This window comes from Hemitrygon akajei, chromosome 3, assembly GCF_048418815.1.
Source record: "Hemitrygon akajei chromosome 3, sHemAka1.3, whole genome shotgun sequence".
In the NCBI taxonomy this organism is placed as follows: domain Eukaryota; kingdom Metazoa; phylum Chordata; class Chondrichthyes; order Myliobatiformes; family Dasyatidae; genus Hemitrygon; species Hemitrygon akajei.
Window position 1 is genome coordinate 22415389 of NC_133126.1, and position 25585 is coordinate 22440973.

General features: G+C 42.2%; 1 protein-coding gene across 42 annotated transcripts in view; it reads left to right on the plus strand.

The window, feature by feature from the left end:
• Positions 1 to 25585, plus strand: part of nrxn3a (neurexin 3a) — a 2216268-nt gene that overhangs the window by 949715 nt on the left and 1240968 nt on the right. For all 42 annotated transcript variants that reach the window (XR_012098174.1, XR_012098175.1, XR_012098176.1 and 39 more), the window contains 3 exons: positions 10418 to 10799; positions 13337 to 13527; positions 17810 to 17983. Coding sequence is in view for 36 of the 42 variants with exons in the window: in XM_073039307.1 (XP_072895408.1) it covers positions 10418 to 10799; positions 13337 to 13527; positions 17810 to 17983 (747 nt within the window). In the remaining 6 variants the exon portion in view is untranslated. The remainder of the gene's footprint in view (positions 1 to 10417; positions 10800 to 13336; positions 13528 to 17809; positions 17984 to 25585) is intronic.

Below are 25585 nucleotides of genomic sequence, written 5' to 3' on the forward strand. Positions count from 1 at the left end.
TGCATGGGTTTCCTCCCACAGTCCAAAGATGTACCAGTTTGTAGGTTAATCTGTTCTCGTAAATTGTCCTGTGATTAGGCTGGGATTAAATTGGGGGATTCCTGAGCAGCACAGCTTCAAGGGTCGGAAGGGCCTACTCTGTGCTGTATCTCAATAAATAAATACATTTTGTGCCACGTCGTGTGACGTGGGTCAACATGATCTTTATGACCAGGATTGTAATTGGCAAATTTTTCTAAAGAAGTGGTTTTCCATTGCTTTCTTTCCATGTAGCCCTCCATTTTTCTATCATATCAACCTCTGTAAGACTTTCTTAAATGCCCCTAATATACCCGCCCCTGACAGGTCATTCCATGCACCTGCCACTCTCTGTGTGTAAAACAAAATCCTGCCTATGAGATCCACCCTACATTTTCTTCCAATCAGTTTAAAATTATGACCTCTTGCAAGAAGTAGCCATTTTCACCATGGAGAAAAAAATATTTGGCTGTTCATTCTGCCTGTGCCTCATTATTATATATACATCTATTAAGTGACCTCTCATCCTCCTTTGCTCCAAAGAAAAAAGCCCTAGCTCACTCAAACTATCCTCATAAGGCAGGAGTTCCCAGGCATAGATCCCTTGGTTAATAAGGGTTTGCAGAGTTTATGCAGGGTTTGATATTAGGCTTGACCAGGTGTGAGAAACTAAAACCTGATATTCTACCGAATCTTCAGCACCCTTGATTTAGTCAGTTGGTTTATTTAGTGATACAGCACAGAATAGCCCTTTTTGACTCTTCAGGCCCCACCACACCAGCAACTCCCGTCAAACCCCATTAGCTCTAACCTAATCACGGGGCAGTGTACAATGACCAATTAACCTAGTACATCTTTGGACTGTAGGAGGAAACTGAACGACCCGGAGAAAACCCACACATTCCACAGGGAGGATGAGCAGACTCCTTACAGACAGTGTTGGAACTGAACTCGGAACTGCGGAATGCCTCGAGCTTTAATAGCATTGTGCTAACCCCTACACTATCATGGTGTCATTTAATAAATTAATTGGCAAAAATGGGTTTTCCTGTGCTTCTCTAGAATTAATAATTATTACCTACCTATTTATGTTACATGCCCATATTATCTGCCTATACTTCCCCTTCGTCATTCCCATTGAAGATTATCAATAACTTGGGAAATTTACCGAATCCAACCTTGCAAAGGGTACTTGTGTGACAGGTTTACACAGGAACATCGGGGGGGGGTTCTGAATGAATGATTAGGAGGAGGACATCAGGCGTTGCATTGAAGATACGAGTGAAAAGTTACCCGAGCTGGTGCTGCCATTTTGTCCAGAAACAGACTGGATGATGTGTAACATAGAAGTAAATGAAATAAACACAAATGGGTATTTCCGGCCAGTTGATCTCCCTTCCACACCTCAACAAATTTAAGCCAACCTTATCACCACAGCTTTGCATTCTGTAGACAGAAGGAATTCACAAGGAGCCCTTCAGAACATGCCTTCTCTTGACATCAGCTTTTCCAGGAATACATTCTCTCCAATCCAAAGTTTTCACTATTCCTAGACTATTTCTTATTTGCATTCCTCTTCTCCCCATCCCAACATCTCTACCCACGTGTGCTGTGTATACGTTGTCTGAGATAAGACTTTTACTGTGTCAGGCTTCAGCACCTATGTTCTATGTAATTCCAATGGCACAATGGCAAGCTTCTGCTCTGGAGTTTTATGAAGCTATTGCTAGGGTAGTAACCAGGCATAAGTTCTCTGTAGTTCACTTTAGCCGACAGTTTGTGACTCAGTTTACTATAGACTTTACCTGGTACCGACATTGTTGAGTCCTGCTTTATCTCACTACAACCTGCTCATCCCCCAATCTCTCTGCTGTGTAACGGAACCAGGAATTCACTAGTCCCTACAATGAATCACCGTAATCTGCCACTACATATTCCGTGCTCTCTCAAGCACTTGTCCAACTATCTGCTAAAATGCTTCAACAATATCTTGAGCTACCAAGTTCTACATTCCTATCTCTTCGGGGATGCTGAGCGTATGGTGCAAAAGATACTTCTGCTGCCCACCAGCAGCCGAGTCCTGAGTTCAGTCCTTCCTCCTGGTGCTGCCCGTGTGGAGAATGCACGCTTGCTCTTTGACTACATGAGTTACTGCTTTCAAACTCTCACTTTAGAGTTGAAGCAGAATTTGGTCATTTCTGTTCTGAAGGGAAGTCCTTATATTTTGACACCATGCCCACTGGTCCTCGACTCTCCCACTATTGAAAACATCCTCTCCGCACATCCACTCTATCTAGGCCTTTCAAGATCAGATAGATTTCAGTGATATCCCCCTCAATCTAAACAATGTTAAGGCCAGGCTGAGGATTGTTCAATTATTACAAAATAATGCATTCAAATAAATAATGTGAAACTTAGTTATGTCTTCAAAGGTGCAGATGCATGGTAGGAGAAAGAGGAGGGGAGTTGATAGACATTTGAGTGGGAGTAGGTTGTGGGGGGAAAATGGGGGAACAATAGGATTGGGGGGATTGCTCCAATAGCCATCATAGACTTGATGGGCCCAATTTACTCCTGTGTCATTAAGAAATATGGGAGCACTCTACCTTTAGCATGCGTGGTATACTTAGGTACGGGGAAGGAGGAATCGTGAAACAGTATTGTGCCGGACAGGTCCGTCAGCCCACAATATTGTGCAGTAGTAATTCACTAGCAATGAAAAATTGACTAAACCAGTCCCTTTTGTCTACACCATTGTATATCCCCACTAATGATAGGGATCTTATTGAAACACATCAACAGCTATAAAGGCCTAGATCGTGTATGGAGAGGATGTTTCCTATAGTGGGGGAGTCTAGAACCGGAAGGCACAGCTTCAGAATAGAGGGATTTCTATGCAGAACAGAGATGAGGAGGAATTCCTTTAGCCAGAGGGTGGTGAATCTGTGGAATTCATTGTCATGGACGGTTGTGGAAGCCAAGTCAATGTATATACTTAAAATGGTGGTTGACAGCTTCTTGACTAGTAAGGGCATCAAAGGTTATGAGAAAGCAGAAAAATGGGATTGAGACAGATAGTAAATCAGCTGTGATGGAATGGTGGAGCAGGCCCGATGGACTGAATGGCCTAATTATGCTCCTATATCTTATGGCCTACACATTTTATGTGCCTATTGAATGCCTCTATCATATCTGCCTCCACCACCACTCTTGGCAGCACATTCCAGGCACCCTCTACTCTGTGTATAAAAGCACTTGCCCACATATCTCCTTTGAACTTGCCCTCTCTCAACTCAACTGCATGCCCTCTGATATTGGAGTCAGACCTCCAAAACAAATATATACCAGCTCTCTGCTCTACCTGTGTATGCCTCTCAAGCATAAACTTCAATCTGGTCTCCCCTTAGCCTCTGGCAATCCAGAGAAAACAAACCCAAGTTTGTCCAACCTCTTTTTTTAAATTAAGGCAGCATTCTAGTCAACTCTTCTCTACCCCCTTGAAGTGTCAACAGAATTGAGCTTTCCTATGGTATGGGTTAAGCCTACAAGCCATCTTATACAGAAGTAAGACAGCTAGTATGTGCAGGAAGTACAAATGATACTGTACCTGATCCCTTGGGTCTTATGCCAAGTTGCTGTAAGTTGCTGAAAACTAAGATGTGTTGAGGTGGTATCATGCGAACAGACTAGAAGAAGATTCAAGATTAAAGACTCAAGATTCATTTATTATCAAAGAATATATAAATTATACAGCATTGAGATTTGCTTGCTCACACGTAGCCACAAAGCAAGAAACCAGTAAGAACTCATTTAAAGAAAACAAAGAATAAAAACAAAAATAAAAGGCCAATACTTGATGTGCAAGAGAAAAAAAATAAAGCAAACAGTGAAAGTGAACAACGGCATTTTGAACCAAAATTGAGTCCACCAATCCAAAAGCCAGAGCAGTCCAGAGTAGGCCCAAAGCCTCACCTATCAGTTAATCACATTAGCAAGCATATGAATAGCATTGTACTAGCATTCCTGCATCTTCAACTCCTATTGTATCAGTTCTTTTCTATCACCTGTCACAGTCTCACCAATTCCCTCTGCACTCTCTACAACCTTGTAAACATTGTAAAGAATAAGGACCATAAGACAGGAGCAGAATTAGGACATCAAGTCCGCTCTGCCATTTGATCATGGCTGATTTATTTTCTTCCTCAACCCGATTCTTCTGTCTTCTCTCTGTAACCTTTAGTGACCTTACTAGTGAAGAACCTATCAAACACTACTTTAAATATACCATACTGACTTGACATCAACAGCTGTCTATGACATTGACTTCCACATATTCATCACCCTCTGGCTAAAGCAATTTCTTCACAACCCTGTTCTGAAGGGACATCCCGTGTTCTGAGACTGTACCCACTATTAGAAACATCCTCTTCACCTCCACTCTGCCCCAGGCCTTTCAATATTTGATAGGTTTCAATGAGAACCCCCTCATTCTTCTAAATGGCAGTAAGTACAAGTCTAGAGCCACCAAACACTGCTCATACGGTAACACTTTAATTCCCCAGATCATTCTCATGAACCTCCTCTGGACCATCTACAATTCCAGCACATCCTTTCTCATTCACCCAAAACTGCTCACAATCCTCCAAAAGTGGTCTGAACTATGCCTTACAAAGCCTTTGCATTATATCTTTATTTTTATATTCCAGTGAAGGAGGGAAAGAGAAACAAAATTAGATTGGTCAAGTGATTTTACCAATCTTGACATTAAGATTTATTAGTTAGAGATGCTGCATCCATCAGATGATTTACACCCAATTTTCATCAATTTAGCTGAGCTGAAGCACAGTAAAGGATTGAGCAATAGTTTTTATCATTCTTTCTGTGATTCCTTCTGTTATTCTTCATGATCTCAGTTTTAGATAATTATTTCCATCTAGGTGTGAAAAAGTCTGTATGGCAGATTATGATATAAATACTATATAAATAATATATATACCTTCAGTACCTATAAAATAGCCACTGGGTGTATTTTTAGGGTCTTCTGTGATTGTAGCCCAAAAACCTAAAGGTTTGACGTGTGTCAGAGTGCAGTGTTCCTCTGCACAGCACTAATGTAATGCATGGTCATTCGAGTTATTGTCTCTTTCCTGTCAGATTGAACCAATCTGACCTTTCTCATCTGAACACTGTCATTAACAAGGTGTTTTCAGCCACAGAACTGCCACTCACTCACTGGATGTTTTTTTTTCCGTTCGTTTGCAACATTCTCTGTAAACTCTGGAGATGGTTGTGCATGAAAATCCCAGGAGATCGGATTCTGAGATAGTCAAACCACCCCATGTGGCACCAACAATCATTCCACAAGTCAATGTCCTTTGGGTGATATTTCTTCCCCATTCTGATGTTTGGTCTGAACAACAACTGAACCCTTTTACCATATCTGCACACTTTTATGCATGCAGATTGCTGCCACGTGATTGGCTGATTAGATATTTGCATAAACAAGCAGGTGTGCCTAATAAAGTCACCATAATGAAACATTTGGTATTCATCACTATATCCTCTATAATTAATTTAGCATGCAACTCATTTACCCCATTATGCAATCCTTTATCTACCTGAAACTGTTTTGTGAGTATTTTCATGAGAAAGAAGAAAAATGTTCGTTTCAGTTTTAACACTAGTGCTTTAATTCTCTCATGAATGATTTTCTTAAATTTTGCTCTCTCTAGCCATTACCAAGGTTAACCAGCAGATGGCGTTTGGCAGCTGTCAATATCCTGCTGATTTCGAATTCACTCTATTCATGCTTTGCAGCAAGAAAGGGTCATTACACAAAATGTATTGGGCGTTAGTATAAAACGGATGCTTAGAAGTTAATTCAAACCCACGTACTAACAAATTTAAAAAACATAACGCTCAGAGCAAGACATTGGAGCAAGGAGGTGGTGTGGAAGAGGGGAGGAAAAGAGACAGCAACACACAGAATGATGGAGGAACTTAGCAGGTCAAGCAGCATCTATAGAAATGACCACATCTGTGTGCCCAAAACATCGACTGTTTATTCATTTCCATCAATGCTGCCCGACCGGTTGTGTTCCTCCTGCATTCTGTGTGTGTGCTTTGGATTTCCAGCATCTGCAGATGTTCTTGTGTTTATAAAGAGAAACAGAACAGTAGCTATTCCTATCTCCCACTCTGTGCAATGAAAACAGAAACGTAGCCCGTACGGAGGCACAACAGGATAGTCTTCCAGAGTTCCTGTGCAAGGGACAGCATTTTAACAGTACACAATTCTCACAGCATCGCAGTCCCTGAATCAGCTGGGACTTTGTGCTTATTGTTCAGCATGAGTCCAGTCAAGCATTTGTTTTGAGAGTATTAAAAGTTGGTCTGATCTGGTGGTATGAGACCGTAAGACATAGGAGCAGCATTCGACCCGTTGAATCTGCTCTGCCACTTGATCATGGCTGATTTATTATCCTTCTCAACCCCATTCTCCTGCTCCCATTAACCTTTGATATCCTAACTAATCAAGAACTCTGCTTTAAGTACACCCAATGACTAGGCCTTCACATCTCCGTGGCAATGAACTCCACAGATTCAGAATCAGAATCAGGTTTAAGATCACAAGCATATGTCATGAAATTTGTTAACTTTATGGCAGCAGGACAATGAAATACATGATAAATAAATATAGAGAAAAAAACTGAGTTACACTAAATAGGTATGTCTTTTAAAAAGTTAAAATAAGTGGTGCAAAAAAAAAACAGAAATAAAAAAGTAGTGAGGTAGTCTTCATGGATTCAATATCTTTTGAGAAATCAGACGGCAGAGGGGAAGAAGCTGTTCCTGAATCGCTGAGTGTGTACCTTCAGGCTTCTGTACCTGAGAGTAACAATGAGAAGAGGGCATGTCACTACCCAATCAAGCCACCAATAAGGCTGCTCTTCAGAGAAACTGGCCTGTTTACCCATTCTCTTTGCTCAGAATATCAACTCAGCAATGTGACTCCAGTGTTTCTGTTGCTCAGCGCACACGAACAATTAATCTGCCAAGTGTCCTGCTCTGTTATAGAGTGTTCACCTTCCATAACTCATTTGTACCAATTTGGATGTTGGGAAAGTAAATTATGTGTGAAGACTTGAACTAATTTTCTGGTGAACCACGGCACATTCTTTTTCACTCCAAGAAGCACGATTGTACTTTGTTCAGGTGTGAGGTGAGATTTGCATTATGTTCTGGCATGAACTATAATTGCATGGGAGGACTATGCTTGCCTCTACACAATCAATGTAAGCCTTCCCGTCTGCACATCCCATAGCCCTCCACATGCCTATCTGAGAGACTCTCAAATGTTCCTGTTGGACCAGATCTACCACCTCCCCCAGCAGTGCATTCCAGGCATCCATCACTCCCTGCGTAAAAATTTTTTTAAAAACACACGTCTGACATCTCCTCTAAATTTCCTCAATTCATCTTAAATGAATGTACTTTAGTATTGGCCATTGCCACTCTGGGAGAGAGTCTTCAGCCAGAGGGTGGTGAATCTGTGGAATTCATTGCCACAGGCAGCTGTGGAGGTCAAGTCATTGGATATATTTAAGGCAGAGGTTGATAGATTCTTGATTAGTTAGGGCATGAAGGGAAATGGGGAGAAAGCAGGAGACTGGGGCTGAGAGGAATAATAGATCAGCCAAGCTGAAATGGTGGAGCAGACTTGATACGCCTAATTTTGCTCCTATATCTTATGGTCTTATGAGAGAAAGGTGCTGGCTGTCCACTTTATCTGTGACTCTCATGATTTTAGCACCTCTATCAAGTCACTTCTCATCCTCCTTTGCTCCAAAGTGAAAAGCCCTAGCTAGCTCAACCTCTTCTCATATGACAAATACGCTCTTGATAATTCTCTGGCAGAGAGCTCAACCAAAAGGGACTTGAGTATAAGGTGTTGAGGGAAATCATTTTCACCCGTGAATTGCTGGAAATCAGAAAGGGCAGGAAAGGCAAAAAAAAACACATTCAGGAAGTTCTTGAGTGAGCAATGATTGTTTGCAACCTATTGTATTTAGCAAATGACTTTTAAGGTAAGGTTATATGCTGCTGTGCATTTTAAGTGATGCACTTTGTGATGGAGGCTCTTTTCACGTGAATCCATTAGGAGGAAAGGCAGATCACAGGAAAGCCAGAGATCCCAGAAGACGGAAAATGAGGATTCGTCACAACACACACAAAATGTTGGAGGAACTCAGCAGGTCAAGCAGCATCAATGGAAAGGGAATAAGCAATAAAGCGTTCAGGCTGAGACCTTCATCAGGACTTGGTCTAAAGTGTCAATCATTTATTCCTCTCCGTGCATGCTGCCTGACCTGCTAAGTTCCTCCAGGTGGGGGGGGGGGGTATGTGTGTGTGTGTGTGTGTGTGTGTGTGTGTGTTTCCAGCATCTGCAGAATCTCCTGTGTTTATAATTAGTCAATATATCTCTCTTGCAGCTATTGTGCCACAATGGGATTCAAACGGCAGATATTCCATGTGTTGTTCACCCACTTTTTGCCATTTGCGCAATTTTTCCTTTTCTCACAAGTTTGTTGGTTGATGTTTCCTTGAACAGGCTCCATGGTGTTTCTTTGTTTCGTGGCTGCCTGTGGGAGGACGGATCTCAAGAGTTGCATTCTGTATACATACTTTGATAATAAATGTACTTAGAATCTTTGATCCATGATCTCTAGTTTTCCAGTAGCATAATACATTTCAATGATTCTGTTTGTCATCTGTATATTTGCAATTCATAATCTCAGTTCTGTTGAGCAATTCATTCAAATGAGCTTGGTGCAATAGACAGTGGCTTATTTTCCCCTGTCCTAAAGCTGCTATTGACCGGTTTCGGAATTCAGCTCTTGCTGAATTTTTGGGTTGTTTTCTGAAATGACAGACCAAGTGAGAATTTATTACTGGGCTGAGTAAATTCGCAACATTCAGCTGATGATAAGCTGTCATGGATTGAGAATAAAGTACACTGTAAATTGTAAGGTGGTAACTGAGCAAAAATAGCTGTTCACTATGATTAAGATGTTCTGAGAGGATAGGTAATCTATTAGATCTGTGTCTTAGACTCACAGAGCTCCGCAGCACAGAAACTGGCCCTTTTGCCCTCCAGTCCATGCCAAACTGCCTCTCTCCTTCGTTCCATCGATCCACTCATTGACCATCACCCTCCATACCTCTTTCATCCATGTACTTGTCCAAACTTCTCGTGTTGAAATTGAATCCACGTTCACCAATTCTGCTCACAGTTTGTTCCACCCTCGCACCACCTTCTGAGATAAGAAGTTGCTCCACAATTTCCCTTTAATTTCACCTTTCATCCTTAACCTATGACCTCTAGCTCTGGACTCACCCAACATCAGTGGAAAAAGCCCGTTTGCATTTACTCTATCTATAGCCCTCATAATTTTATATAGCTCTATCAACTCTGCTCTCCTTCTCCTACACTTCAGGGAATAAAGTCCTAACTTGTTGAGGCTTTCCTTATAATGCAGATCCTCAGGTCCTGGCAACAGCCTTGGAATTTCTCTCTGTAACCTTTCAGTCGTCAGGATCAAGTCTGTCATTCAACCATACGTGAATAGCCAAACAAAAGAGTGTTACTCCAGGGCCAAGGTGCAAAACACAGTACCAACAGTCACACCCGGTGCAAGGCATCATTCTTGTTGAAGTTTTTTTCCTGTAGGTAGGTGTAACTGCACACAATAACACCCTCCAATCTGATGGCATGAGTATCGATTTCTCTTTCCCAGTAAACAAATTCCACCTCCCCACTTCGTCCCTCCTCTCTTACTCTGACTTTTTACTACTTCTTGCCTGCCTATCTCTTCCCCTGGGTCACCACCTCCTTCCCATTCTCCTATAGTCCGCTCCTATCAGATTCATTTTTCTCCAGCCCTTTGACCTTTCCCACCCGGCTGGCTTGACCTATCACCTGTCAGCTAGCCTCTTTGCCCTCACCTCCACCTTTTAATTCTGGCAACTTCCCCCTTCCTTGGGGCCGAAGAAGAGTCGCAGCCTGAAACGTCAACTGTCCGTTCATTTCCATAGTTGCTGCCTGATCTGCTGAGTTCCCCCAGCAAGTTGGGTGCATTGCCTAGAAATAGCATACACGGTATTCTGGGAGAACTCAGCAGATTAGACGGCGTCTATGGAAAGGAATGAACAGTCGATGTTTAAGGGTGAGACCGTTCAACAGGACTGTTCACTTCATGCAGTTTTGGCCACCTACCTTCAGGAATACCTTGATAGCCAGTGCAAGCACAGCACCTATGTGGCTGTTAAGGTATTGCCATGGGATGTGGAAATGAAACGTGAGCCATCCAGAATCACTGACTAGATGTTTTAAATGTAGGTCAGATGCTTGGCGACCACACACGGCTGGAATTCCACAACATCGAGACTGGGATAATGACCGAGCGACGCTTCATCTCTGTGGCTCCATCCAGTTTCATTGGGCACCTCCAGAGCCTGATGTTCAATGGAATGATGTACATTGACCTGTGCAAAAATGGGGACATCGAGTACTGCGAGATCAACGCCAGGTTCGGCATGAGGTCCATCATCGCAGATCCAGTCACTTTCAAAACGAAGAACAGCTATTTGACCCTGGCCACCCTCCACGCATACACGTCCATGCACCTCTTCTTCCAGTTCAAGACTACTTCTCCCGACGGATTCATCCTCTTCAACAGCGGAGACGGCAATGACTTCATTGCAGTGGAATTAGTCAAAGGGTAAGGTCGATTTGAAAATCAGAATCCATTAGTTTTTCTCTTTATCAGTTCTGATGGAAGTATCCTGGACTTGAAAAATTAATATTGTCTTTTTCCACAGGTGCCTGACCTGCTGATTTTTTCACCATCTTCTGTTTTTTAATCTTTCTTTTGATTGCTAAGGATCTTTCTCAGATGCAGTATAGAGGAGTCTGAGATTCTTCAGAAAATAAACTTTTTTCTTCTCTTTCTTTTTGTATTGGCACAGTTTGTTGGTTTTTTTTGCACGTTAGATGTTGTCTGTCCAGTTGGGTGTGGTCTTTTGTTGATTCTATTGTGTTTCTTGCATTTATTGTGATTGCCCGCAAGAAAACGAATCTCAGGTTAGTATATGGTGACACATATATACTTCAATAATAAATTTATTTTGAACTTTGACAGACACATGAATAGACAAGGCGATAGACCATGTGCATGCAGATGGGATGTGTTAGATTTGTATCATGGACTGAATGACCTGTCCCTGTGCTGTAGAGCACTATGTTCTTTAAGTTAAATCCCATTTGAAATTGATGATCCTCGCAATATGCAGCCAGTCAGTTCCTTGTGACTTTATTTGGATTTGACTAGAGTCCAGCTTTGGAGCAAACAGTGTTGCAAGGAGAACGGGCGAACCCAAACGCAGGACACTGACACGGAGGTAGCGTCAACAGAAGAGTGTAGGCGGACAGCAGGATGAGACAGAGCAGGGATGCAGACAAGGGGATGAGTGTGGCTGGGGGAGAATGGCGGGCGGCATGCCATGCTCCTGTTAACATGGTGAGATTGAGTTAACACAGGTGACAGTGCGGAAACAGAGAATACACAGTTCTTAGCGGCCGAGACAGGGTTAACACCAGAAAACAGCACAGGAACAGAACTTTGAATACACAATGCCAAGCGGTCGAGAGACAGAGCTGACACAGTCAAACAGCACGGGTGAACGGACGAGCAGGAGGCAGGCAAAACTTTTCTTGACACAAAGCATTGCTGGAGCTGAACGGCAAACCGGAGACAGGCGGCAGGCAACACTTATCTTCATACAGTGCGTTAAATGGAAAGGCAAAAGGCAGACAATACTTTTCTTGACACAGGGCGTTGCTGGAGCTGAATGGCAAACCGGAGACAGGTGGCAGGCAACACTTATCTTGACATAGAGTGTTAAATGGAAAGATAAACAGCAGGCTATACTTACCTTGACACAGAGAGACAGAGTTACACAGGCGAACCTCGGTACTGAGGTTAAACTCAGAATACACCACTCTAAGTGGCTGGGAATGTGAATTATCACACTGGCTGAAGCAACAGTCTGGCAACGAGTGGATGCAAAGCCGGGGTACTTACGCTGCAGGTTTAGATGAGAATCAGATGTTGCAGTCAAGGAGCCCAGGAGAACACGGGGAAAAGGGAATTAGGAGAATAAGAGGAATTAACGGTCAGGACCGTGGCAAACAGACAAATTCAGCATTCCGGATCTCTTTATAATTCCAGAAGTTAAGCATTTGAGAGTGTGTGTGGAACTCCAGAGCTGATTGCCAATCAAACAAGTGAATCTCTGCTGTTGTTTATGGAATTGACTGCAAAAGCCAGCAAAATTCTGCCATTCCCTCCAAAATTGGAGATCGCATACAAATAAAATCTACTTGAACAAGGTGGCAAAAGTGCTGATAAGTATTTTTCAATAATTCGGACGTATAATTAATCAGACATAAAATAATTCAGAAATATTTGGAAAATAATTTTGATGAAATAGTATAGTTTATTGCACAGTTTTCTCAAGAAATATCCATAGCTTCACATTTTAATTGTTTGAAATTGTACATTCACTGCTATCTTCAGAGTCTTTATAAATTCAAATTCAAGTTTATTGTCATTGAACCGTATACTGCATATGAAACAGCATTCCTCTGAACCAAAGTGTACAACTCAGTACATATAACACAACTGGTGCTTCATATGTGATGAGACCTGGGTGGTGGTAGGGAGTTCAGTAGTCTCACGGCCTGGAGGAAGAAACTATTTCCCATCCTAGTAGTCCTTGTCCTAATGCTGTGGTACCTCCTGCCTCATGGTAAGGGGGCAAAAAGATTGTTGGACAATTGGAGGGATCATTGTCCCTGTGTACACAGTGCTCCTGGTAAATATCTTGAATATGTGGAAGGGGGAACCCAATGATCCTTTCAGCAGTCCTTGAAATTATTTGTAGGGACTTGTGGTTAGTTGCCTTGTAATTCCTGTACTAGGTGATGATGCAGCTGCTTAGGACATTCCCAGTGGTGCTCCTGCAAAAATTGGTTAGAATGGAGTGGAGGTGGGTTGGTGTGCTTTGCTCACCTCAATCTCCTCAAGAAGTAGAGATGCTGCCGTGCTTTCTTGACTAGAAGAGGTGGTGTTAAGTGTCCAGGTGAGATCATCCATTATGTGCACACCCACAAGAATGATGCTCTTCATCTTTTCATTGGTTAAGGCTGTCTGCAGACTTTGCCTTTGTTTCAACTTGGTGAATCATTCTTCTGCAGATATATCCATTACGTGTTTGACCTGGGGAACGGACCCAATGTTATCAAGGGGAACTCTGAAAAGGCCTTGAGTGACAATCAGTGGCATAACGTAGTGATCACCAGGGACAATAGCAACACTCACACACTGAAGGTGGATGCTAAATCTGTGACGCAAATCATCAATGGTGCCAAGAACCTTGACCTCAAAGGTGAGTTATTTATCCATTTTACTTCAACAATACCTTAGAAGTCATTGACATAGTTTCTGTGTCGCATCATGAAGGTGGCATGCACTCCACTGGACACCGGGTGTCGAATAAAGGCTTAGGGTAGTAGATCGGAAACAAACTGCTTTGACTTTACCAAGCAGCAGAGTCACAGTCTGAATCAAGTTTATTATCACTGGCATACAGTACTTTGCTGAAGTATTAGGCACACACTGTATATAGAGCTAGGGTGCCTAAGACTTTTGTACATTTCTGTAGTAATTTTATATATTGCACTATACTACTGCCACAAAAAAACACATTTTATGATGTATGTCAGTGATGACTCTGATATGGGTCTCTATTGTGGACTGAGCATGGGAAAGGGGCAGGAAGAGGGGAATCATGGTTGGGAAAAGGGAAGGGAGAGATGAAGGAGCAGAAAGCACCAGAGAGACATTCTGTACTGATCAATAACCCAATTGTTTGGAATCAAATTACCTTGCCTGATGTCTCAGGGCTGGGTGTGTCTGCAGCCATGCTAATTCCCACCCCTGGCACTCTTTCTCTGTCATTTGTCCCACACCTCTCCCGTGACACTCCATCTCGCCATTCCCAACATCGTTTGCTCCCACCAAATATACAAACACGTTCTCTGCTCCACATTGGCAAATACAGTACTGTGCAAAAGTCCTAGGCACCTAGCTATAAATTGAATTGAATTGACTTTATTTCTTACATCCTTCACATACATGAGGAGTAAAAATCTTTACGTTATGTCTCATCTGAATGTGCAATCTGAGTAATTTATAATAATTTATAATAAATAGAACAGTCAATGTAATAAAGAGTACACTCATATCAGCGTGAGTTAATCAGTCTGATGGCCTGGTGTAAGAAGCTGTCCCGGACGGAGCCAGTTGGTCCTGGCTTTTATGCTGCAGTACCATTTCCCAGATGGTAGCAGCTGGAATAGATTGTGGTTGGAGTGACTCGGGTCCCCGGTGATCCTACAGGACCTTTTTACATACTTGTCTTTGTAGATGTCCTGAATCATGGGATTTTCACAACTACAGATGTGCTGGGCTGTCCACATCACTCTCTTCAGAGTCCTGCAATTAAGGGAGGTACAGTTCCCATACCAGGCAGTGATGCAGCCAGTCAGGATGCTCTCAATTGTGCCCCTGTAATCGATAATCAGCTCCTTTGTTTTTGTGACATTGAGGGAGAGGTTGTTCTCTTGACACCACTGTGTCAGAGAGATGACTTCTTCCCTGTAGGCCACCTTGTTATTGTTTGAGATAAGGCCAATCAATGTAGTGTCATTGGCAAATTTAATTAGCAGATTAGAGCTGTGGGTGGCGACACAGTCGTGGGTATGCAGGGAGTAAAGGAGGGGACTCTGTGCACAGCCCTGAGGGGCTCCTGTGTTGAGAGTCAGAGGGTTGGAGGTGAGGGAGCTCACTCTTACCACCTGCTGGCGATCTGACAGGAAGTACAGGATGCAACTGCACAAGGCAGGGTCAAGGCTGAGGTGTCTGAGCTTCTTGTTAAGCCTGGATGGTTTTGAATGCTGAACTGTAGTCCAAGAACAGCATTCTCGCATAAGCATCCTTGTTCTCTAGATGTGTAAGGACAATATGTAGAGCAGTGGCTATTGCATTGTCTTTTTTTATATATATTTTTTATTCAATTTTTAAGATAATTACATAGAATGAAGAGAATAATAGTGTAATATCAGCCCTCCCCCTTCCCCTTAACCCTTCCCCTCTTAACATCCCTATCTAAAAAAAGAGAAAAAGAAAGAAAAAAGAAAGAAAGATTGCCTGGATATTGGATAAAACTTTTAAATTTATCCAAAAAAGCTGAATTTTAAAACAAGACCAGGTAGATTGTAAAAAAGTACCAATTTCTTGATTACATCGAAAACATTGATCAGATAAATTTGGGTTTAATCTATTTTTTGTGGTGTAATATATTGCGTTGTCTGTTGATCGATTGTGTCGGTAGGTGAATTGTAGGGGGTCTAGTTTGTGCCCAGGGCTTTTACACTGTATTGTATGTTGTGAAATTTGTTTTACGGAAGTGGTGCATCCAATACCTATGAAAACATTAATAAGTTACACTAAATGAATACATTGCAGTTGGGTGGGACCACAACCAGAGATCATGGGCTAAGAATGAAAGGTAAAAAGTTTAAGGGGAACATGAGGGGAAACGTCTTCAGTCAGTGGGTCATGAGAGTGTGGAATACAGCACAGGAACAGGCTATTCAGCCCACAATGTTGTTCTGAACTAGCTAAAACGCAAATCACAAAGACTCAAACACTCATCCCTTCTTCTTACACAATGTCAGTATCCCTCCATCTTCCTTGCATCCATGTGCCTATCCAAACATCTGTTAAAAGCCTCAATGTATTTGTCTCCACCACCATACCAGGCAGCACATTCCAGGCATCCACGACTCTCTGAGTAAAAGCACTTACCCCTCACATCCCTCTTGAACCTAACATCCCTCTTGTTAGTCCTGACGAAGGGTCTCGGCCCGAAACATCGACAGTGCTTCTCCTTATAGATGCTGCCTGGCCTGCTGTGTTCCACCAGTATTTTGTGTGTGTTGTTTGAATTTCCAGCATCTGCAGATTTCCTCGTGTGAACCTACCCTCCTCTCCTTTACTGCACGCCCTCTAGTATTAGACATTCAAGAAGTGCAAAAAGAGAGCAAAATAGTGAGGTAGTGTTCATGGGTTCATCTGATGTCAGAGGGAAAGAAGCTGTTCTTAATGCATTGAGTGTGTGTCTTCAAGTGTCTGCACTTCCTCCCTGATGGTAGTAATGAGAAGAGGGCAGGTCCTGGATGGTGAAGGTCTTTAATGATGAATGCTGCTCTCTTGAACCATCATTTTTTGAAGATGTTCTCGATAGTGGGGAGTGTAATGCCCATGATGGTGCTGGCAGAGTTTACAGCCTTTTGCAGCTTTTTCTGACCCTGTTCCAGATGGTGATACACCCAGTCAGAGTGCGTCTGTAGATAGGCACACAGATGTGCAGAAAATGGAAGGATATGGACATTATGCAGGCCGAAAAGGGTGGAGGAGCAACACCTTATATTCTGTTTCAGTAGCCTCCAACCTGATGGCATGAATATTGATTTTGCCTTCCAGTGAAAAGTTTTTTCCCTCCCCCTTCCCTCTTCTTCTATTTCCCACAATAGCCTTTACTTATCCTCAGCTGCCTATTACTTCCTCCTAGGTCCCCTCTTCCTTTCCTTTCTCCTATGATCCACTTCCTTGTCCTATCAGATTCATTCTTCTCCAGCCCTTTACCTGTCTCACCCACCTGGCTTCACCTATCGCCTTCTAGCTAGCCTCAGTCCCCTCCCCCTACCTTCTGTTCTGGTGTCTTCCCCCTTCCTTTCCAGTCCTGATGAAGGGTTTCAGCTGAGAGATCGACTTCACTTCCATAGATTCTGCCTGACCTGCTGAGTTCATTCAGCATTTTACGTGTGTTGCTTTGGATTTTCAACAAATGCAGATTTTCTTGTGTTGAAGAAAAGATTAGGTTATTTGATTACTAATTTAATTACTTTGGCACTACAATGTAGGACGAAAGGCCTGTTCATTTACTGTTGCTCTACATTCGAGATGTTCTGCAGCAGCTCCACATATCAAGCAAAGTGGAGTATGTCCCATTATGTTTCTGACTTGAGTTTACTTTCCTACAGCTTTGATAACAAGTTCTGCTGAAGTAACTCTTGGAGGCTGGTTTGTTCTGATAATAGATAGCTTTCTGTTTGTTCTGTTGTGCCCTGTCCATATCTCCAAAATACTGGCTTACCAATTTGCTGAAGAGGTGTTTTTGTCAAAAAGAAGATGTCATCTTTAGTCCCTGTGCCATAGGTGTGTGGATGTGGTTGGGAGGAGATAGTGCAGTGATCTGATAGCCCTTACACATGGCTATTATCCTGGGATTTCTTGTGCAGGCATTCTGGACTTGTTCTGTCTGACTGCATGGCACTGATATTAAAATGATGCAAGTACAATATATCAGGTTTTTCCGAAATTGGTAACTTCAGAATGGGAAAGATGCAAAGTTAAATGACATAAAAACCAGGAAGACATGGATGTCCTGCTGATAACATAGAGCAAAATTTAGCACATACATTTAAAATTAGGCTGTGCTACAAAACACGGTAGAACACAACGGGGATCCTTGCTTTGAAGATTATCGCATTGCAGCAGAGTTTCAGTCTTTTTTTTTGTGGTTGTTGTCTTTGTCTTACCAGGTGTCCTATACATCGCTGGGCTGGCCCAAGGCATGTACAGCAATCTGCCGAAACTTGTTGCCTCCAGAGATGGGTTTCAGGGTTGCTTGGCATCTGTGGACCTCAATGGAAGGCTGCCGGACCTGATTCACGATGCGCTACATCGCAGTGGTCAAATTGAACGTGGATGTGAAGGTACACCATTTTCCAACTCTAGTTCAGGCTTCCGTATCAACTCGAACAGTAGCACAAACCCACACCTATGCATCCATCCATCTGAGAGAATTTCACTTTGGTTTATTGTCATCACATTGTCTTTCATTGTAATAATTTGTTCACCACTGGACCTGTCCATTTAATCAGTTTAAGCACTAATACCAAATTGTAAATCTCATTAGTTTTTGTATGTAACACACTTGATAGGGCTCTTTTAATTTTGGAGATGCTTGTGTACATTGTAAATGAGTAAATATATTTATCAGAAACTCAAATCTTGCCTTTTTGATTTTATTTCTTCAACAAACATTTATTTTGCTCCCACAATTCAAGATTTCATGCATGATAGTGGCCTGTTAATTGGGAGTTGTCAACAGTAACTGGGATGCCTGAAGTGTATGGATCTGCAAATTGCCACTTGGGCTGGTTAAATTGGGGAGGGGTAGCTAATTGGATAGAGTCATGTTCATAGAGGAATACAGCACAGAAGAAGACCCTTTGGCCCATCTAGTCCATGCAGAAACAATTTAAACTGCCTGCTGTCAAGGACCTGCACCAGGATCAAGGTTCTCCATATCCCTACTATCCATGTATCTATCTAAACTTCTCTTAAACATTGAAAACGAGTTCACTTGGATCACTTGTGATGGCAGATCTTTCCATGCTCTCATGAGTCATGTTTCCACAAAATCTTCCCTGACATATCTGTTGGAATTCTTTGAAGAAGTAACAAACAGGTTAGACAAAGGAGAATTGGTTGATGTTGTGTACTTGGATTTTTAGAAGGCCTTTTCAGAAGGTGCCACACATGAGGCTACTTAACAAGCTACAAGCCCATGGTATAACAGGAAAGATTCTAGCAGGGATAGATCATTGGCTGACTGGCAGGAGGCAAAGAGCAGAAATAAAGAGAGCCTTTTCTGACTAGCTTACCGGTGACTAGTGGTGTTCCACAGGGGTCTGTGTTGGGACCGATTTTTTTTACATTATAAGACAATGATTTAGATGATGGACTTGATGGCTCTGTTGCAAAGTTTGCAGTTGATATGAAGATAGGTGTCGGGGCAGGTGGTTTTGAGGAAGTAGAGAGTTTGCAGAAGGACTTGGACAGATTAGGAGGATGGGCAAAGAAATGGCAGATGGAATACAGTGTTGGGTAGTGTATAGTCATGCACTTTGGTAGAAGAAATGAGAGGGTTGACTGTTTTCTAAATGGAGTCAAAATATAAAAAAGCTGAGGTGCAAAGGGACTTGGGAAGTCCTTCTGCAGGATTCCCTGAAGGTTAATTTGCAGGTTGAGTCTGTGGTGAGGAAGGTGAAATGCAATGTTAGCATATTAACATTCTTTTCAAAAGGACTAGAGTACAAAGGAATGACAAAGCAAGTTAAGGACTGCATAAAAAACAAGGAAAGGGAATATAAGGTAGCAAAACTGAATGGGAAATTGGATGATGGGAAGCTTTTAAAATCCAAAAAAAGGCAACAAAGAAAGCTATAAGAAGGGCAAAGATGAAATATAAGATACCATAGAGTAAAAGTGAGATGAGAGTTGATATTCAACCACTGAAAAATTATGCTGGTGATGCAGTAATGGAGGACAAAGAAATGGCCGATGAACTTAATGGGTACTTTGCATCTGACTTCACTGTGGAAGACACTAGCAGTGTGCAAAAGGTCTGTGAGTGTCAAGGAGCAGGAGTGAGTGCCATTGCTATTACAAAGGAAAAAGTGCTAGGCAAACTCAAAGATCTTAAGGTTGATAAGTCACTTGGGCCAGATGGACTGCATCCCAGAGTTCTGAGAGAGCTTGCTGAAGAGATAATGGATGCATTGGTTATGGTCCTTCAAGAATCACTTGATTCTGGCATGGTCCCAAAGGACTGGAAGATTGCAATGTCACATCACTCTTTAAGAAGGGAGGAAGGCAAAAGAAATGAAATTATAGGCCAGTTAGCCTAATCTCAGTGATTGGGAAAGTGTTGGAGTCTGTTATTAAGGATGAGGTTTTGAGGTACCTGGAGATTAATGACAAAATTAGTCAAAGTCAGCATGGTTTCTGTAAAGTGAAATATTGTGTGACAGAGCTGTTAGAATTCTTTGAGGAAGTAACAAGCAGGGTGGACAAAGGAGAGGCAGTGGATGTTATTTACTTGGATTTTCAGAAGGCATTTGATAAGGTGCCACACAGGAGGCTGCTTACCAGGATAAAATCCCATGGCGTTACAGGAAAGACACTGGCATGGATAGTGGAATGGCCAACAGGCAGGAGGCAGCGAGTGGGAATAAAAGAGGGTTTTTCTGGTTGGCTGCTGGTGACGTGTAGTGTTCCTCAGGGTCAGTATTGAGACCGCTACTTTTCACATTGTTTGTTAATAATTTCAGTAATAGAGTTGATGGCTTTGTGGCAAAGTTTGAGGATGATACGAAAGTAGGTGGAGAGGTAGGTAGTGCTGAGGAAGCAATGCGATTGCAGCAGAACTTGGAAGAACGGCAAAAAAATGGCAAAAAAGAAATAAAAGTGGCAGATGGAATACAGTGTTGGGAAATGTATGATAATGCATTTTGGTAAAAGGAACAATAGTGCAGACTATTATCAAATTGGGGAGAAGTTTTGAACATCAAAGGTGCAGAGGGACTTAGGAGTCCTTGTGTCAGACTCCCAGAAGATTAATTTACAGGTTGAGTCTGTGGTAAAGAAGGCAAATGCAATATTGGCACTTATTTCAAGGTGAATAGTATATAAAAGCAAGGAGATAATGCTATGGCTTTGTAAGACACTAGTCAGGCCACACGTAGAGTATTGTCAACAGTCTTGAACCTTGTATCTCAGAAAGGATATATTGACATTGGGGAGAGTCCAGAGGAGGTTCACGATGATCATTCTGGGAATGAAGGGGTTAACACATGAGGAGTGTTTGACAGCTTTGGGCCTGTACTCACTGGAATTTAGAAGAATGCGGGGGATCTCAGTGAAACCCATCTCAGTATTGAAAGGACTAGATAGAGTGGATGTGGAGAGGATGTTTCCTATGGCAGGGGGTATCCAGAACTAGAGGGTACAGCCTCAAAATTGAGGGGCAACCCTTTAGAATAGAGATAAGGAGGAATTTCTATAGCCAGAGAGTAGTGAATCTGTGGAATTCATTGCCACAGATTGCAGTAGAGTCCAAGTCAGTGGGTGTATTTTAGGTGACAGTTGATCATTTCTTCATCAGTGAGAGCATCAAAGGATATGGTGAGAAGACAGGTGTATGGGTTTGTTTGGGATCCAGGATCAGCTGTGATGGAATGGTGGAGCAGGCTCGATGGGCTGAATGGCCTAATTCTGCTCCTATGTCTTATAGTCACATAAAAGCAAGGATATAATGTTGAAACTTTATGAAGCACTGGGGCGGCATCACTTGGAGTATTTTTAGCAGGCTTGGGATGTGCTGAAACTGGAGAGGGTTCAAAGGAGGTTCACGAAAATGATTCCAGGATTGAATGGTCTTGATTGAGTGGATGTGGAGAGGATGTTTCCTATGGTGGTAGAGTCTAAGACTAGAGGACACAGCCTCAGAATAGGGGGGTGTCCTTTTAGAACAGAGGTGAGGAAGAATTTCTTTAGCCAGAGAGTGGCAAAGTTGTGGTATTTGGTGCCACAGGCAATTGTGGAGGCCAAGCCTTTATATATATTTAAGGCAGAGGTCAATAGATTCTTGATTGGTCAGGGCATGAAGGGGTACGGGGAGAAAGCAGAAGATTGCAGCTGAGAGGAAAATTGGATTAGCCATGATGAAATGGCAGAGCAGACTCGATGGGCTAAATGGCCTAATTCTGCTCCTCTATCTTATGATCTTGTAGTCTTAAACTTCTCGCCCTTTAACCATGACCTCTACTTACAATCCCACTATACTTCAGTGGGGAAAAGCCTGCTTGCATTTACCGCTCATAGTTTTGTATATCTCTATCAAATCTCCTCTCAATCTTCTACGTTCTAAAGAGTACATTCCTAACATAATCAACTTCAACATAACGTCCCATCTCCTGTACTCAATACATTGATTTATGAAGTCCAATGTGCCAAAGAAAAGTAGGACGAAACAGTTAACTCTGTGCTGCACCACTTTCGGCTTTTTTTTTACATTAATGAGCCATAAACTCAAGCTTGATATTCACCCCTTGCAGGCTGAATCATCCTTGCAATCAAAGTAGTTGGGACCTTTTGTAACACACACAAAATGCTGGAGTAACTCAGCAAGCCATGTGGTATCTATGGAGAGGAGTAAACAGTCGGTGTTTTGGTCTGAGATCCCTCACCAGGAGTTTGTTTCTCCCTCAAGACCGATGAAGGGTCTTTCGCCAAAAACATGAACTGTTTATTTCTCACCATAGACGCTGCCTGACCTGCTGAGTTCTTCCAGCATTTGTGTGTGTGAGTGTGTGTTACTCAGAATTTCCAGCATCTGCGTAATCTCTTGTCGTTGGGAACCTTGCTCCAGATTTCCATCCAGTGATTCCTGCTTGGAAAGTTTGCATTTGTAAGCTGTAAGTGAAAACCCGTTGGGGTGTGATGTCCTCTATTAGCAATTGGCCCTTTGTTACTGATTAATTGGGCTGCCATGAACAACACAAAACACCATTGTTTTCCCATTTCAGTTATGGTCTTGGTTCAGTGAAAGGGTGGAGATGGCACTGAAGAAAGAGAAAGTTGGAAATAAAATGCATGAAACCTGTTAATTTTATGCGTTCGCTCAGAATTTCCAGAGGCAGAGTGTTGCAGTATTTTATTAATGCACACACAAAATGCTGGAGGAATGCAGTAAGTCAGCAGCAGGTCTTGATGAAGGGACTGAAACATCAACTGCTTATTCCCTCGTTAGATGCTGCAGAGTTCCTCCAGCATTTTGCGTGTGTGTGTTACTCTGGATTTCCAGCACCTGCAGAATATCTTGTATTCGTGCTGTTTTATTCCTGATGAAACTGCCTTTGTTTTTATTACTCAAATCAATCATTACATTTTAATTTCTCCATTTCCTTGTTTTCCATCTTTGATTCTGCACAGAAGGTTTGAGTGATACAAAAATAATGACATCACTGGGAAGATGGAGTGAGGGAAAACTTTTTCATTTGCATCAGGGAACAAAGAGCTAAAACATTCTATGTTGACACTGCAGTCTATTTTTGTACATGACCACAAAATGTCACAATGAATTGCCTCATTTCATTTAAATTAAGTTTCTATTATAATATAGTATGAAATATTACTAACATTCTTTCCACAACTTATTAAAGTTACTCAATCAATGCATGGGTTGATTTTGTTATGTGGTGATAAATATTCTGCCTTTGAATTATGACGTTTTATGTAATATCTAATATTTGACGCATAGGTTGTAAACTTTTGATATTTTCTACTGCTTGCATTTGACTTTGCATGAATTAACTTGTTTGTTATGCGCCATGCTATATGACGTGGGCAATCATGGTTGTACTTGGCAAATTTTTCTGCAGAAGTGGTTTGCTATTGCCACCTTCTGGGCATTATTTTAACAAGATGGGAGACGCCAGCCATTATCAATTCTCTTCAGAGATTGTCTGGTGTCAGTGGTCACATAACCTGGACTTGAGAAGTGCACCAGCTGTTCATACGACCAGCTACCACCTGCTCCCAAGGCCTCATGTGACCCCGCTCCCATGGCTTCACATGGACTACACCTTGCCCAAGGGTGACCTGCAGGCTAGCAGAGGAAAGGAGCACCTTACACCTCCATTGGTATCTCCACACTGCCACCTGTTAACACCAGAATAAATTTAATACAGAGTGTCAAATGTAAACTCATCAAAAGAGTCAAGTGGCCCAGAGCTGGTTCACCTGTGAAGGATGGATGGTGGAGTTATGCATGTACCTAATCTACATTTAGGGTGATCACCCTGGTCTCAGTGAATACATATGTGGAAACATGTTCTTCAAATATTTAGTGTGGAGGGTATTGAGGAGATATGAGGAAAGCCTTGATTTCTTATTTGAGTTAATACCTTGGTACAGTGGTTGGGTAGAGTATGGAGTGAGTTTGAGCACAAAATGCTTTATTTTTATGGAATTTATTATTATCCTGAGGTAGAATTAATTGTTCAACCTTTTATTCCTGGTTAACGATATGCCAAAAAAGTAATCAGATTGACTTTGGAACCTTAAGTTTTTGGATACTCAGTGAACAAGAGGCTGTGCTGGTGGAAAAAATAAAAGACCAGATAGATCGCAATAGAAGGGAAATATTCATTAAGTTTATCAAAAATGAAAATCTCATACGTGGGCTCATCAAAACTTAAAACAACATTCTCCTTGGAATTTGGAATGTAATATTACGTATGCTGGAATACACAATGCCATTTCCATAACAACAGTTTCAAGTTTGTCAGGATCATCTACTGTATCCTGTGCTCCGGGTGCAGCCTCCTCTATAATGATGAGACACAATGTAGATTGAGTGACCTCATCATTGAGCACCTTCACTCTGTCCACCATAATAGGCGGGATTTCCCAGTGTCACTATTTTAATTCTACTTCCAATTCCCATTCTGCCATGTTGGTCCACGGTCTCTTCTACTACCACGATGAGGCCAACCTCAGACTGGAGGAGCAACACCTCACATTCCATCAGGGTAGCCTCCAATCTGATAGAATGAACATTGATTTCTCTAACTTCTGGCAATTTCGCCCCCCTCCCTTTTCTTTTCTTTTTCCCGTTCCCCATTCTGGCTCCCCTCCAACCTCTACCCTTCTCCTCACCTGTCCATCAACTCTCTCTGATACTCCTCCTTTATTCCTTTCTCCAATAGTCCACTCTCAAGTCCTTTCAGATTCCTTCTTCTTAAGCTCTTTACATTTTCCTCCTATCCCCTCCCAGCTTCTCTCTTCGGCCCCCTGCCCCACACACCCGCCATCCCCTTCACCTGTCACCTGCCAGTGTGTACTCCTTCCCCTCCCCTGTCTTCTTATTCTGGCATCTTTCCTTTTCCTTTCCAGCCTTCATGGGATGGAAAGAAATGTTTATCAACTGTCTATTGTTTTCCATCGATGTTACCTGACCTTCTGCGTTCCTCTAGCATTTTACTTATCTTGCTGTGGATTCCCAGCATCTGCAGAATCTCTTGTGTCTACCACTTCCACAATCATTGTCTCCATGGAAATACATCCCTACTACAGCCGCGAATGTACAATGCCTGCCATTGTTATGGAGCTTTTGCTTGTATCCTCTCAATAATGAACAGACAATAGTAATGTTCAGCTTGTTGAAGAATTTAGCTGTTGCTTGCAGTGTGTGCAGGGTCCTGGAGTGAATTAGCAACAGCCACTGGGAAAGATCTGCTGGCTCCTGCTGAATGTGAGACCTTGACTCTGACCACAACCCAAAGCTGGTACTGGAGACGATGTAGAGTGGAGAAATAGAGCATAGAACATTACATTTTATTCTAGTGTCTTGCCCCTTCCTTTCCAGTCCTGAAAAAGGGTCTCATCACAAAACATCAACTATTTATTTATTTCCATAGATGCTATCTGGTCTGCTAAGGTCCTCAAGCATTTTGAGTGCATTGCTC